Genomic DNA, 15,092 nt, shown 5'->3' with positions numbered 1-15,092 from the left:
AATAGAATTGTTTAATAAAGAAAACCGATAAGTGACCCCATAGAATACAGCATTGCAGTAATTCAAGTTCTATTTCTTGTTTTTACAATTATAGTGTGATCACTATTCATTTCAAATCTATTGTTTAGATGTAAGAATAGGTAGTACCAGTGGTTGGAGATATGTGAGCTGATACTCTGGAGTGCTCTGAATTACTTTTCATGCAGAATAAATTGATTATTAAAGGAAAAGCAATATATAGACTCTTAAAACTCAGCGGTAACCTCAGCACTTGTTTAGAACTTAGATCAACAAAAGATTTCAGGGAGAAGAGTAGTTTATCACTGATATTATTTAGAATTATTGCTGGCACATAGTGATAACAAAGAGCAAACCAACTTTTAGTCATCTGTATTATTGTTTCAAAATTCTTTACAGACAATGTCCCCATATTGCCTGCTCCTGAATTGGACTGCTCCTGTCCCCTGTCCTTGCTAAATTACTGCTACTCCTCTTCAGTAGTTGTGGCTTCCTGGGACCCTGGAATAATATCAGAGTCAGAGGCCAGTCTGATTTGCAAAGTCTTTGAACATTTCATTATTATTCAAGAAGTTTTATTGATTGCCTACCGCAGACCAAGCGCTGTTCTAGGTTCTAGTAATTTCAGGTGAATTGGTCACTGATCTCAGGAACTTTAAGTTCTGATGGTATCTATTGACATTGGGAGAGCAAGCAACATATAGTCTCTAATAGGTCAAAGTAGCAGAGTTTCCCAAAAATTATACGTTGTCCTATACGTTCCCCCTTTGATCATCTTTTTCAGTGTCCTCGCCCTTGAGCACCTTTCCTCTGGAACCATAACCAATCATTTTCTTCATAAGCTCTGGGCATGGGGCTCAAGAGGAAAGATGTCTTTTCTGAAGGGAGAGCCAACACGTGGGAATTCCTGCACAAACTTAGATCTATTTGTCCTCCTTAATGGGCTGTGACAACTCACCTGCCAATTAGCTTGTAAATCCTCTATCAGAAAAAAAGGTATTTCTGAGATTTTTAATGGAGGGGTGCAGCTCAGAGTCACAAGTGGCCTCCTTGATGTCCTGCATCACTAGCTAAGGTTTACACAGAAAATATCTGTGCCCATCAAAAAAAGTCTAAGATGAAAGTGCACACAAGATGATTAAAGGGATAAAATCCTCATGGTGGAAACAATGGGGAGGTTAGTAGGGGCCAAATTAGGTCTGCCACACACCTCTGTTCCTTAGGAGGGCTACCCCATAGCTCACCCCAGTGCCATTTGACTTTTTATTCTTCTTTTAAGCCTACATAATGATTCTTATCTTAAAATTGTAAAACCATTTAGAGGATGAGTCAGGGCCAGGATATGCAGAGGTGAAGAAGCTTGTTTGTGACTAAGTGAATGGACTCAGTGAGGTCAGCATTGGTTTCCCAACGTCTTCAGGTCAGACTTGAAGTGGGTCAACTATGTCCCTTGTTTCTCCCAAAGAAAAGTCACATAGGATCTCAGAACCAGTATTGGGAGTTTTTAGAATCTCATAACTTTTATGTTTTCTGTATTAATGGTTCCAGAGAGATGATAATTATCATCAATAGGTTTTTGGGTTGTCTTTTTTTCTTCTGGTAATGTTGCAGCATCTTCAGATCCCCATGTTAGCAAGTTAGCATACCCCATGTTAAGAAAGTTTATATTCCATCTAAAGCAACTCCTTTTAAGCGCATGACAAAGTCATTGGCTAATTTAAAGGAGGGGAGGGATCTGAACATTTAGAAAGAAGGTGAAGAAAAGTCACTTTTTATTTTGACTTTGTGTGAACACTGGTGACTAATTTTTAACACAAAAAAAAATCACTGGTGATGAAAATAACTGTTAAATATAACATAATATTATAACTTTGATATAATGATTTGACTCACTGGTACCTCATTTTTGCTTATTCGTATAATCTTGTGTGTTTACCTAAAACCATCAAGGCCACGTAAAGATTAGACTTGAGATTATTCTTTGGGGCATTTCTTGTTCTGCTGAGAGGATATCGTCAGCTGCCAGGGGACGATGCGCGCGTGGCTTCTCTTATGCGTGTCAAGGGCAATAACAGCGATGTAGAATTAACCCAGCTGTGGCAGGTTGGTAAGTCCGAGTTTCAAGATGACACAAAGGGATTAAGCCAGAACCAGAAGATTTGGGGCCAAGTTGACTGCCGCTTCTTGATGGGGAGGAAGAGAAGTGAGAAATGTTATAGAAATGCACGGTTCAGGTGCAGCTGACATGGCTCTGGAAGCCTGTCATGCTCAGTGTTAACTCTGTGTTGGTTTGCATATTTTCATTAGGTGAAGTGGGTGGCTTTCAGGAAATGGTTGATCACACAGAGATAGAGGACCTGGCACCCTCTGATGACTTGTCCCCTTTCACTGTTCTTGGGACCTCTCTGGGAAGTTCTAATTCAAAGGAAGTTTTCAATTTGAAAGTTTCAAAAGTCATTTTACTCTATAGACTATATAAGTGAAGGGTTTCTTTACTCTTAGCTCCGTTGCTCTTAAACCTTTCAACTTGTTCTTGCTGCTAAAATTTATGTGCATGGGACAAAGATTATTTCTAGTTGTGGGGATTGTATTAGAAGTTTTACTATTATTATTGTTATTGTTATTATTCATTCTCATTCAACAAATATACACTAAGCCAGGGAGGGGTTCATGAGCAAACTGCCTGTTTCAGAGCTTGTGCAGTCTTGGTTCTTGCGGGATCAGAGCACTGCACTTCGGGCCCTGGGTGGAACCAGAGACACAGAGCAGGCTGGCAGCCATGTTCTTGTCATGGCCGAAGCCCTCCTGGGGATGGTTCTTTGAGGAGGTTTCTTGGCTGAGGCTTTCTTGGTTGAGTCTCTAAGAACAGCAGCACAAGCCAAGGCCTCCTGTTGAGTAAGATAGCCTAGGGGAAAGAAATGAGAGAAACTTCAAGGTCAACAATTTTACCAAAAAAAAAAAAAAGCAAACAAGATGGCAAATTATTCACACAATCACAAAATTTCTTCTACTTGACTGGATAGAAACAACTGTGGTTAGCATGTCCTGATTGTATGGTCTTTGAGGACAGGAAGTCTATTCTTCTTTTGTGTTTCTATATGATAAATGAATAAATACGTAGTCATTTGTTATCACGATAGATCGTTTGGAGAGGGACATAGCCATGAAGAATCTTCATGTGAATTGCTTATCTTCATTATCAAAACCTTCTTCAAACCAGAAACAGATATGTTCAATCTCTCTGTGTTTGTAAAGTGCAGTCTGCAGACCACCTACAAAATCATCAATCTGAGACCACATTTAATAATGCTTTTTAAAAATGCAGTTTTCTGGCTCTACTCCAAAGACTTTTTGAATCAGAAACTCAGAGAGTTAGGCTTGGAAATCTGCATTTTAATAACATACACAGATGGATTTTAAGTGCACTAAACATTGAATATTCCTCTTCTGGGTTCATTGGCTTCAAAGAGGTTTTATTCTCAAAAAAAGCTACTGGATGATGCTTCTGCAACACTTCAGAAAATCATGGCTCTGCCATGAATCGTGGCTCTGCCATTTACTCATTACATGATCCTGGTCAAGTTATTTAACTTATCCATGTCTCAATTTTCTCTTCTGTAAAATGTGGGTTACAGAGGCCCCTACCATGTAGACGTGTTTGAGTTTTAAATAAGACCATGTATGCAAAGTGCTTAGAACAGTAGCTGGCACATAGGAAACGCTAATACAACATAGTTACTGTTAATTGTTCTTCTTATGATTTAACTTGCAAAAACCTTGTTTTCCTTTTGTGCAAATACAGGAACAATGTCAGGTAGATGTGCTAATGCTACGTGAGTGGTTCACAAAAAAATAGTAATAAAGACTGACACCATAGGAATGGCAGCAGCGGGGTGCACTTTTTGAGTTCTCCTCTGGATCTTATCACAAACAGGACATATAATCCATCAAAGGACTCTCTACTCATCATGCAGAACAGCTAACAGACTCGCGCAAGGATTTCTTGAAGGTGCACAAATTGGGCAAGCAGGGGATGAGGAAAGGGAGCGGAGTGGAGACAATGCCCACATCTGTGGCTGTGGACTGCATCTGTGGCGGTGGAAACATGGCCGGCATCCGCAGCTGCAGAGATGCAGGGGATCCCAGGACGAAACAGAAAACGCAAAGGCCAGGAGTTGGGCTCTTTCCCTGCATCCCACAGCTGATCCCTCCCACAGAGGGTGAAGCTGGTTGGGCCCTAGGTCAGACAAAGGACACAAACACCATACCTGGGCGCCCCCCCCCCCCCCCCCCCGCTCTTCCAATCCTACCCCCACCCTTCCAGAGATTTAAACTAGCCTCTTAACTGAGGAGTAGTGTCAGATTACAGAGGAGCGTTAGTGCTCAGGCTCTGGGAAGACTGGCAGGCAGCTCTGACCCAGGGAAGAGGCTGGGAAGAGTGTGATTTTTGCTGGGTTAGGAGAAAAGAGACTCCTCCATCCCCAGCCCCCACCCTTTCTGGCCTGCCTAGGGTGGGGCAATTACATCTGCGGAGGCACTCCCAGGGATCAGCAGTAAGCAACAAATGCAGCTTCTGGCTTTCAGCAGCTCAGAAATCTCCCACCCACCACACACACACACACACACACACACACACACACACACACACACGGAAGTGCCCTAAGACTCAGGAGAACTGGACACAGGGCTGGTAGTGCTACTCTCAGTGTGCATATGTGTAGGCAAGGGCAGAAACTGCACTGACTTTGTAAAAACTACCATCCAGACCCCTCCGCACCACGCATCTAAATCTACAGTCCCAAAGTCACTCTGGGCACCAGGTGATTGTCTCTGCCTGCAAAATATGCAGGGGACTCTTTGGTACAGCAGAGGACAACCTGGAGATTACTTGGTGGGCTTAAGCCAAGGCTGGTGCTGCTTTTTGTTTTGCTTTGTTTTGTTTTGTTTTGTCTTTATATCTTTGATATCTTTGCCTGTGTTGTGTGGGGGTTGTCGGTTGTTTTTACATGTTAATGTATTTGATTTTTTCTTTGTTGTTGTTGTTATTGTGCTTGGTGATTTGCTTTGTTCTGAAATTGCCCTATCAGGGCCCAGCTTGAGAGGCACAAGATTCAACATATCCAGAGGCCAACTCCAGACCAAACCAGAGTACTACCAGCTTTGACCTACAAGTCACACACCCAGAGGGAATTCTCTACGGGCAAAAGAGCCCATAGAGGCCAAACAGTATTTAAGCGGTCAACCCTTATGCAGCAGAACACCCTGCGGTGGGCAGAGCCACGTCTCACAACTAGTCAGCCTAGGAGTTAACCCCACCTTCTCACAAGCGAAAAGCAATTAAAGATCTTCTCTAACAGGACACTATACATAACACAAGAGTCACCCTTGGAGCACATGCAGAGGAGAAAAACGAAGTAGTGCAAGTCAAATATAAAAAACACATACTACATACGATAACCCAGCAAGAAATAAGAACTCTAGGGGATCTACCTACTACATCAAAGCAAACACAGAGAGTCAGCCAGAATGGGGAAACAAAGAAACATGTCCCACATAAAAGTACAGAAGAAACCTCCTGAAGTGGAACCAAATGAAACAGAGATAACCAATCTATCAGAGACAGAGTTCAGAACACTGGTGATAAGAATGTTTAAGGAGCTTAGAGATAACATAAAGAAGGATGTAGAAATCATAACAAACAACCAGTTAGAACTAAAGAACACAATTATCGAAATAAAGAACTCACTTGAAGGAATTACCAGCAGGTTAGATGAAGCAGAGGATTGAATCAGCGACTTAGAAGACAAGTTAGCAGAGATCACCCAAACAGAACAACAGAAAGAAAAAAGAATAAAAACCAATGAAGATGGTTTAAGAGACATCTGGGATAACATCAAGTGCAACAACATGTGCATCATAGGAATAACAGAAGGTGAAGAGAGGAAGCAAGGATTGAGAACATATTTGAAGTAATAATATCCGAAAACTTCCCTAACCCGATGAAGGAAACCAACATACAAGTCCAGGAAGTGCAGAGTTCCAACCAGGATAAATCCAAACAGGTCCACACCAAGACACATTATAGTTAAAATGGCAAAGCTTAAAGACAAAGAGAGAATCCTAAAAGCAGCAAGAGAAAGAAAGAGAGTTACATACAAGGGAACTCCCATAAGACTATCAAATGACTTTTCTACAGAAACATTGAAGGCCAGGAGGGAGTGGCAGGAGATACTCAAAGTGATGGAAAACAAAGGCTTACAACCTAGATTGCTTTATCCAGCAAGGCTATCATCTAAAGTTGATGGAGAGATAAAGAGCTTCCCAGAAAAGAATAAGCTAAAGGGATTTATTACCACCAAGCCAGCATTGCAAGAAATACTAAAAGTACTTCTGTAAACAAAAGAAAGATGAAAACAATCTAACTACAAATTTTAAAATGGCAATAACTATGTACCTATCAATAATCACTTTAAATGTAAACGGATTAAATGCTCCAATCAAGAGACATAGGGTGGCTGAGTGGATAAGAAAGCAAGACCCTTGTATATGCTTTATACAAGAGACTCACCTCAGATCACAAGACACACACAGGCTGAAAGTGAAGGGTTGGAGTAAGATATTTCATGCAAATGGAAATGAGAAAAAAGCTGGAGTTGCAATACTTATATCTGACAAAATAGACTTTAAAATGAAGAACATATTAAAAGACAAAGATGGGCACTATATAATAATAAAGGGATCGATCTGACAAGAGGACATAATCCTAGTAAACATCTATGCACCCAACACAGGAGAACCTAAATATATTAAACAGATATTGACTGACATAAAGACAGAGATCAACAGTAACACTATCATAGTAGGGGACTTCAACACACCTCTGACAACAAGGGACAGGTCTTCCAGACAGAAAATCAATATAGAAACAACAGCCTTAAACGATACATTGGACCACTTGAATTTAATCGATATTTTCAGAGCATTTCACCCCAATGCTGCAAAATACACGTTCTTCTCAAGAGCACATGAAACATTTTCCAAGATAGACCATATGTTAGGCCACAAAACAAGTCTTGATAAATTTAAGAAAATTTAAATCATACCAATTGTCTTCTCTGGCCACAGTGCTATGAAATTAGAAATGAACTACAGGAAAAAAACTGGAAGACATACCAATTCATGGAGGCTGAATCACATGTTACTAAATAACGAATGGATCAAGCAGGAGATCAAGGAAGAAATCAAAAGATATCTCGAGACAAACAAAAATGAAAACATGACGACCCAAAATCTATGGGATGCCGCAAAAGCAGTCCTAAGAGGGAAATTCATAGCATTGCAGGCCTACCTAAAGAAACAAGAAACATCACTAATCAACAGTTTATCTTCACACTTAAGGGATCTGGAAAAAGAACAGCAAAATAAGCCCAAAGAGAGCACAAGGAAGGAGATAATAAAGATCAGAGCGGAAATAAATGAAATAGAAACCAGAAAAACAATACAAAAGATCAATGAATCCAAGAGTTGGTTCTTAGAGAAGATAAACAAAATTGACAAACCTTTAGCCAGACTCATTAAAAAAGAGAGAAAAAGGACCCAAATTAATAAAATCAGAAATGAAAGAGGAGATGTGTCAACAAACACTGCAGAAATACAAAAAATTTTAAGAAATTACTATGAGCAACTATATGCCAACAAATTTGACAATCTGAAGAAATGGACAATTTTCTAGAGAAGCACAACCTTCCACGGCTAACTCAAGAAGAAACAGAAAACCTGAATAGACCGATTACCACCAGGGAAATTGAATCAGTAATCAAAAATCTCACAACAAACAAAAGCCCTGGACCAGATGGCTTTACAGGTGAATTTTACAAAGCGTTCAAAAAGGAATTATCACCTATTCTCTCAAGCTCTTCCAAAAAATCCAGAATGAGGGAAGACCCCCAAACACTCTTTACGAAGGCACTATCACCCTGATCCAAAAATCAGAGAAAGACATCACAAAAAAAGAAAACTACAGGTTGATATCTCTAATGAACATAGATGCAAACAAAAATCCTCAACAAAATAATAGCAAACAGAATTCAGCAATACATTAAAAAGATTATACAGCATGATCAAATGGGATTCATCCCTGGTATGCAAGGGTGGTTCAACATCCGCAAATCAATTAATGTGATACACCACATTAACAAAATGAAAAATAAAAATCACATGGTCATATCAATAGATGCAGAAAAAGCATTTGATAAAATCCAGCAGCGATTTATGATAAAAACCCTTAAGAAAGTGGGAATAGAGGGATCATATCTCAACATAATAAAGGCCATATATGATAAACCCACAGCTAATATCATACTCAATGGGGAAAAGCTAAAACCATTCCCCCTATTCATATGTTCATTGCAGCATTGTCTACAATGGACAATATGTGGAGGCAGCCTGTGTGTCTGTTGATGGATGAATGGATAAAGAGGAGGTGGTACCCATATACAATGGAATGTTGCTTGGCCATGGAAGGGAATGGGTTCTCACCATCTGTGGCGGCATGGATGGACCTGGAGGGTACTGTGCTGAGTAGAGTGTGTCAGAGAGAGAAAGGCAGATGCAATATGATTTGGCTCATGTGTGGAATGCAAAGAACAAAATAAACAAACAAAATAGAAAAACAGAAAAAAAATAGTAATAAATAAAGCTTGATGGAGTTAGGAGAAGAATATAATAGAGGGGAGCTGAAGACTGAAATCATTTCAAGAAGAAAAGGGGTTCAACACCAATTACACCTTTCTGTAGGTTGTTGCTTATGATCAGTGAAGGTCTTTCAGAACTGTTAATTTGTGCTTCATAAAATCTCGTGAGGGTGGAGAAGAGAGACAGTGGGACATGGGGATGAAAATGCATGATGTTCGTCTGTGATGGTCCTGACATTTACTATCTGTGTGATCTTGACCAAGTTATAAACTGCCTGAGCTGCAGTTTCCTACAGCCAGAAAGCTGGGAGAAAATGAGGCATTACCTGTAGAGCTCTAAGCACGGTATCGAGAATATGGTAAATGTTCAACCATGTAACTATTCCTGTTGTGAGTAAAGCAAGCCTCTCAGTTTGTACAGCCAGCTGCCATTGAAACCAGACCATCTGCCTAAGGCCACTGCTGTTTCTACTAGATCGAGTTCCTGGAAACCTCAGAGGTGTTGACACTTTGTAACAACCCATCCTCTGATTTCTTTAAACCCTCTTGATTTTCCCATAAAATCTTGTTTCCTATTGTCAGGGATAATCATTTTTAAACGAAGCCTGCCAACTACATTGATAAAATAGCATGCTGCAGTAGCCATTCTACTTCAATTATTCATGAGGAAGTTTGAGTTCCGGTTGCAGTGCAGCAGTGCCTTCCCGGGGTCCTTGGTCCCGGTTCCGGAGCTTCACTCACCCAGCAGCTGCTGGCGCTGGAGGCTGTGAACATAGCGGGCTTGCAGGGCCTCCCACTGGGGCCTGGAGTCGTAAATCCTCATGATGCTGTAAAAGTAGCGCTGCTGCCCTCGGGTTAGGGCCTGTGGGAGCAGAGCAGGCCATGTGGATGAGTTGGTGGAGTTCTACAGAATTAGGAGTGTCATGTATTCCGAGCCGACTTCCTCGGAAATAAGATGCTTCTCTCCTCCCACCCCCACCTCTCTCTCTCTCTCTCTCTCTCTCTCTGTCTCTCTCTCTCAATATATATACACCCATATACATATATACATATACATATACAGAGGGTGCCAAAAAATGTATATAAATTTTAATAGAGGAAAATTGTATTAAAATTGTAATACCCAATATATACCAATAGCAAAAGATGAATGTAAGTCACATTTGACTTCTGCAATTACAAGAGGTGCTCAAAGTGGTTACCATCAGCATCCAGATGCTTCTGATTACGGTGAACTACTGCTTGAGCAACATTGACAAAAGTGTCCATTTGTATACATTTTTTGGGAGAATATATATATCAATTGGAAAACAACAACTGGGTAGTTTCTCCTCTTAGTTTACTTAAATGATCTTCTGCTGGCCTGTATGAAGGTGAAAATGGGTAAGGAAAAGATTGTAGGTAAGTAGGTCAAACTATTGGGCTGAGAGAGACCCAAGGTATTTTTGGTTTTTACTGATCTATTACAGTCCTTGCTGAGGAAGGTAGGATCTGGGAACCTACACAGGGCCTGAAGTATGCCAGGCCTCTGGCGGGTAAGAGAGGACTTTCCACTGAGAGTTGTCAGTAAGCAGGGGAGGTAGGTAGGCAAATAGATGGGTAATGTGAGAAGGGTTCAACGTCCTTAATAAAAGGTGCTATGAAAACAGAAGGAAAACAAGCTCTGCCTTCAGCAGTCAAGGAAGCTTCCTAAAAGACATGACCAACACATGTGAAAGTTAAGGCTGAGGAGGAAGTCCCTAAAGGGACTGGAATGAATCCTGGTTCTCAAAGGGCATCATCGTCATCTAGTTACTTCTAGTTAGAAAGGCAAGTTCTCAGGCGCCACCCCAGACCTGTAGAAGCAGATACTCTGGGGTGAGACCCAGCAGGCTGGGCTTTAACAATCCCTCTGGGTAATGCTGATGCATGAACACTAACATTTGAGAACCACTGGACTAGAAGGAACACAAGGGAAAATTAGAGGGAGAAAGTTGGATACATTTTCATGTAGGGAACAAAATATCTGGATATATTGGGAAGTAGATTTTTTCTTTACTTAACCAGAACATAAAATCTAAGATAGAAAAGGCTGTAGAGTTAAGCAGGGGAAGGTCTTGGAAACCTTTCATGCTGCATTAGGAATTTAAAAATTACCTCTTATATTAGGAACCACTGGAGGTCTTTAAGGCAGTGGTTCTCAACAGGACTGATTTTGACCCCCAAGAGACATTTCACAATGTCTGGAGAAATGTTCGGTCACCACAAATGGTGGGAGGGAGAAAGGATGCTCCTGGTATCCAATGGGTGGAGGTCAGAGATGCTGGTGAACATTCTACAGCGAGACAGCCTCCAGTCTTTGCAACAGAGAACTATCCAACCCAAAATGTCACACCTTAAACTGACCAGATTTGCAGTTTGGAAAGATCACTCTGGCCCTGCTGTGGAGGATGGGCTTTAAGGAAGACAGACCATTGGCAGGGAAACCATTTAGAAGGCTGCCATCTAGTGTTAGGGAGGAACAAGAAGGGGCTGGCCTTCCATTGCTATTATATACGGAATATATGTTGAGGGCTTATTTTATGCAGATGGGGAAACTGATAGTAGCATCAACATTCTAGAAAAATCGAGATAAAATAAGTTCACCTCAGGCTAAAAAATTGAAAACAATGACAGAATTTTAAGAACTCATTGATAACCAAGGTAATAAAAATTAAACTTTAGATAATTATTTATAAAAGTAAAGTGACTTTTATCTATTAGAAATTCTGTGTGGAGTTGAAATAGGTAAGTCAGATTTTTTTTTTTGAGGTCAAGACCTTAAACTCAATATCAAAAGTATATCCAGTAGCAGCTCCAAGTACTTCACAATTCAAGACATCATTTCAGCTTTACAAGTTCTGAATTAGATGTTTTAAAAGACAATATATTTGAAGAAAAAATGGATTCCTAATTAAACCTTTTCAAATGCTTGAGAACAATATTATATAAAAATTACATGACAGTTTCAGGAGCAAAGCTCCAAAATGCAATGGGAGTTTACATTATGTAAAATAAAATCTTAAAATTTTTGGTTTTATTTAATAAGAAGCAAAAGGCTACTTCTTTTCCTGAGTAGAACTTTCAACTTCCCAAATAAGAAGTAGCAGGAACATTTCTAATAGTCTTATCCTGTTACTCATTCCTTCTTGAGGGGCTGGAAGAGAACTGAAATTTTTACAAAGAGTATTCATGAGAATGGCTTTAACTAATTTTGACTAGAAGGAGCTAACATAGCTTTCTAGCAGGGAGCCACAGTGTGGTCAGTCAGTGACTGTCCCATCTCTGGCTGGGGGTCACCCAGAAGAGGTGACCACTGGAGCTCCTGAAACGGGCTGGGTGTAGGAGGAGGTCGTCCAAGCTCATTTATTCTCACACACGCTGCCTGCAGCACCGAGGGCTGACATTGGGCACACTGTTTTCGCTAACGCTGGCTAAACAAAGACATGAGAAGTCTTCAAGCCTTGAAGGAGGGACAGACAAGGTCTCTTCACCTGTGAATAATACACTGTACCTTCAGTAATGAGGTGTCAGAGGCAGAGGGAGGGACTCGAATGAAAGAAATCTGTGGAACATTGTGAAGCTTTTGTTGTCTTTTCCGTTTTTCTCCCATTGTTTATCCTGTAGCTCCAAGGAACAACAAAGCAGAGCATAAAATTTCATTTTGTTCAGCCAATTTTAGGGATGTACCTAAGTAAATAAGTAAGCAAGTAAATACATAAACAAATAGCTAAATGTTATTTATTTCCAGGGATAAGAAATTTTCTGACATGTTTCCAAGTAATTGGACCTCACCAGACTACTGAGGCTGGCGCTTTTCCCTGTTCTCATCCCTTTTTTATGGGAAGAATAATTCAGAGTCCTTTGTCTCTTTCTGCTTCCTTCTGTGTCTGAAACAGGTGGGTTGTAGAGTTATACTGTGTCACAGCAGTTATTTCTTGATAATTTTAAATAATATTTATTATCTGATTCAAAAAGCAAAATATATTATTAAGAAAAATTCAGAGAAATTTAAAAATTGAAGACAATAAGATCACTCATAATCTCACTGTCCATAACTATTGGCATTTGATTGATTTCCCTTTATTATTTTTTTCTGTGTACATTATGTGTAATTTTAGAAAGGGAGGATCATACTCTATGTGTTGTTCACATTCCAAGCTCATTAAATATCCTTTGAAATATGATTTCTAGTGGCAACATAGTATACCCTTACATCATTCTCCACTTCTTGCACATTTAGATTTGCAATTTTACAGCATTGTGCTATAAAGAAACTATTAAACCTGAGGTGTATATAATAATTTAAAAATTAGCATCCAAGGAAGAACACATTGGAATAGGGTTGCCGAGGCACAGGATGGAAACGCTGAACATTTTCCCCTCTGCTCACAACTTTGTCCTCTGCAGCAAGGCCTAAGTCATCAGGCGGTCTGATGAACTGACATCCCAAATAGCGAATGCCCTCCCTAGATGCCACTTTCTGCTCTCTCTGCTCTACCCTATTGTATGCTTATGCACATGTACACATGCACTGAAGACGTTTCTTAACATGTGAAAAAACTCTGGTTCTGAGTTCACAGAGCTCAGACTCAGATCTTCCAGAAGAGAAATGGAGGAAAACATCTGTCAACATCTCAGTGTAGCCTGTGTCTATGATATGAACTTATAAATTGAACTGTAAATATTTTATTTAATACTTCAACACAAATACTCGAGAAACACAAATACTCCAGAAACCATACCAACCAAGATGTACTCTTAATATTCTCTATGATAGAAGCCTATACTCTATCCTGTACTCAAATCGTCCCGGTATTCCTCTTTGCATTTTCCAAATCTATAGATCAGAGCATAAATATTCTTCAAAGCTGGAAAGATTTCTTCTCTCCTTAAATCGCATAAGAAAATGACTGATGATATTTCTTGTGGCAACAATTCATGTGTGCTTTTCTTCAGCTGTTGCTGAGAAAATCTATCTTACCTGTTCAAGTGCTCTGTACTGGATAAAGTTTGATCAACATGCTTGGGGAACTGAGGAGGAAAAATCTACAAAACAACATATCTGAAACAGACAGACAGGTTTGCTTAAAAGGAACTTACCCTGTATTGCAGCTCCCCCTTTTTAAAAGATGACATTCATATTCAGTGTCTTTTTTTTGCAAGGTCGCTTTCTTCTTCCAGTGGTGGGGGTGGAAATTCAGTCTGTTGATAAGCTGATATCCAAGCAACATCATGTGATAAAACAAAGAGCTGGAGGAATTTGGCTGCGTGCCTTTTCCTGCTTCTGGACGACATTCAACTGCACAGTTTAATCTTTTTTCTTCCAAACTTCTAAATCTGTCATATCTGTGTTATATGCAGACAAAGGGAAGGAAAGTACATGGAGACAGAGAGACTGAATATTAAAGGTCAAGTAATCTATTGGGACAACTGGCCATTACATGAATATTTCCCAGATTTGGAATCAGTAGCTCCCATCCCCATTCCTCAGAATAATGAAGGAACCTAAATATAGAGGTACAGGAATGCATTGGATGGCGATAACCTATGGGATTACATCATAGTTCAAGATAAGGTTCCTTTTTTAATTTTTGGAGGAGTATTATATTTCCCATATGTGATCTTGGAGAGAGGCTACATATGATGATAATGAACCTATGGCACAAAATTTTTGCCCACACTGACGTCATCAGCATAAGTCTCATATTTTAACCAGACTCGTGACAGCAATCTTATCCCTTCCTCTGGGCTAGCATTATGACTATACACTTCCTCTTTTTGTTGAGAATCCTCCTTCTGAATTCCAGCTTATCTGCAAAGATGGAGAGTTCTAGGAGAAAATAGAAGACAACATACCAGAAGAAAACCACAAATTCAAAATTCTTGGAAGGTGGAGAGGAAGAAAAAAAAACCGGGAGATAAGAATTATGAATTGTACAGCTTAAAGAAGAAAGAAAGGACTCAACAGACACAAAAAGTTTACATTTTTTTCGATAATTTAAATGCAGACCTTCTGGGGAATAAACATGGCACAAACAAGAGTTATAAATGCCAGTGAATACCACACAACTTCTCACTGGATTAGAAGGGTTGGTGATTCTCTACTGAGAGATAAAGAGCAGTTATATGAAGAGTTGTCTTTGTCAGTCGAGTCTCCTTGAATGTTTTTCCAGAATACATTGAAATGCCTTCTGGAGCATACCACATCTACTGACCGTTACCCATGCTGGTTCATAACAGCGTGCTTTAGTCCTAATCAGGAAAATGGAAACAGATCTATATGTTCAACGGAGAGGGAATTTAATGTGAGGAATTTGTTACAAAAGTATTGGAATGAGCTAGAGGAGCAAAACAAGAAAG

General features: G+C 39.9%; 1 protein-coding gene across 4 annotated transcripts; it reads right to left on the bottom strand.

Moving 5' to 3' along the window:
* Positions 1-315: 315 nt before the first annotated feature.
* On the bottom strand, positions 316-13,954 carry FAM216B (family with sequence similarity 216 member B). 4 transcript variants are annotated; one of them, XM_081045847.1, is made up of 4 exons: positions 13,833-13,942; positions 12,244-12,350; positions 9,453-9,573; positions 316-2,923 (listed from the first exon to the last, which is right to left on the bottom strand). In XM_081045847.1, the coding sequence occupies exons 2-4, from the start codon at positions 12,340-12,342 to the stop codon at positions 2,739-2,741; spliced, it is 405 nt and encodes a 134-aa protein (XP_080901973.1). In that variant the 5' UTR covers positions 12,343-12,350; positions 13,833-13,942; the 3' UTR covers positions 316-2,738. The 4 variants fall into 4 exon arrangements, with proteins under 4 accessions (XP_080901973.1, XP_080901975.1, XP_080901974.1 ...); XM_081045849.1 differs by having other exon boundaries at positions 1,617-2,923; positions 12,244-12,356; positions 13,833-13,954; XM_081045848.1 differs by having other exon boundaries at positions 1,765-2,923; positions 12,244-12,419; positions 13,833-13,911.
* Between the last annotated feature and the right edge of the window lie 1,138 nt (positions 13,955-15,092).

This window comes from Rhinolophus hipposideros (assembly GCF_964194185.1).
Source record: "Rhinolophus hipposideros genome assembly, chromosome: 4".
NCBI lineage: Eukaryota > Metazoa > Chordata > Mammalia > Chiroptera > Rhinolophidae > Rhinolophus > Rhinolophus hipposideros.
Note: the sequence above shows the minus strand (reverse complement) of the source record. Positions and strands in the feature narration are given on the sequence as shown.

Excerpts from the sequence above, each read along its gene's own strand:
- FAM216B (XM_081045849.1), bottom strand. The coding sequence starts at position 12,342 with ATGGGAGAAAAACGGAAAAGACAACAAAAGCTTCACAATGTTCCACAG. Across the intron at positions 9,574-12,243 it reads CTGACACCTCATTACTGAAG|GCCCTAACCCGAGGGCAGCA; the intron begins GTACAGTGTATT and ends CTGCTCCCACAG. Across the intron at positions 2,924-9,452 it reads CCAGCGCCAGCAGCTGCTGG|GCTATCTTACTCAACAGGAG; the intron begins GTGAGTGAAGCT and ends TCTTTCCCCTAG.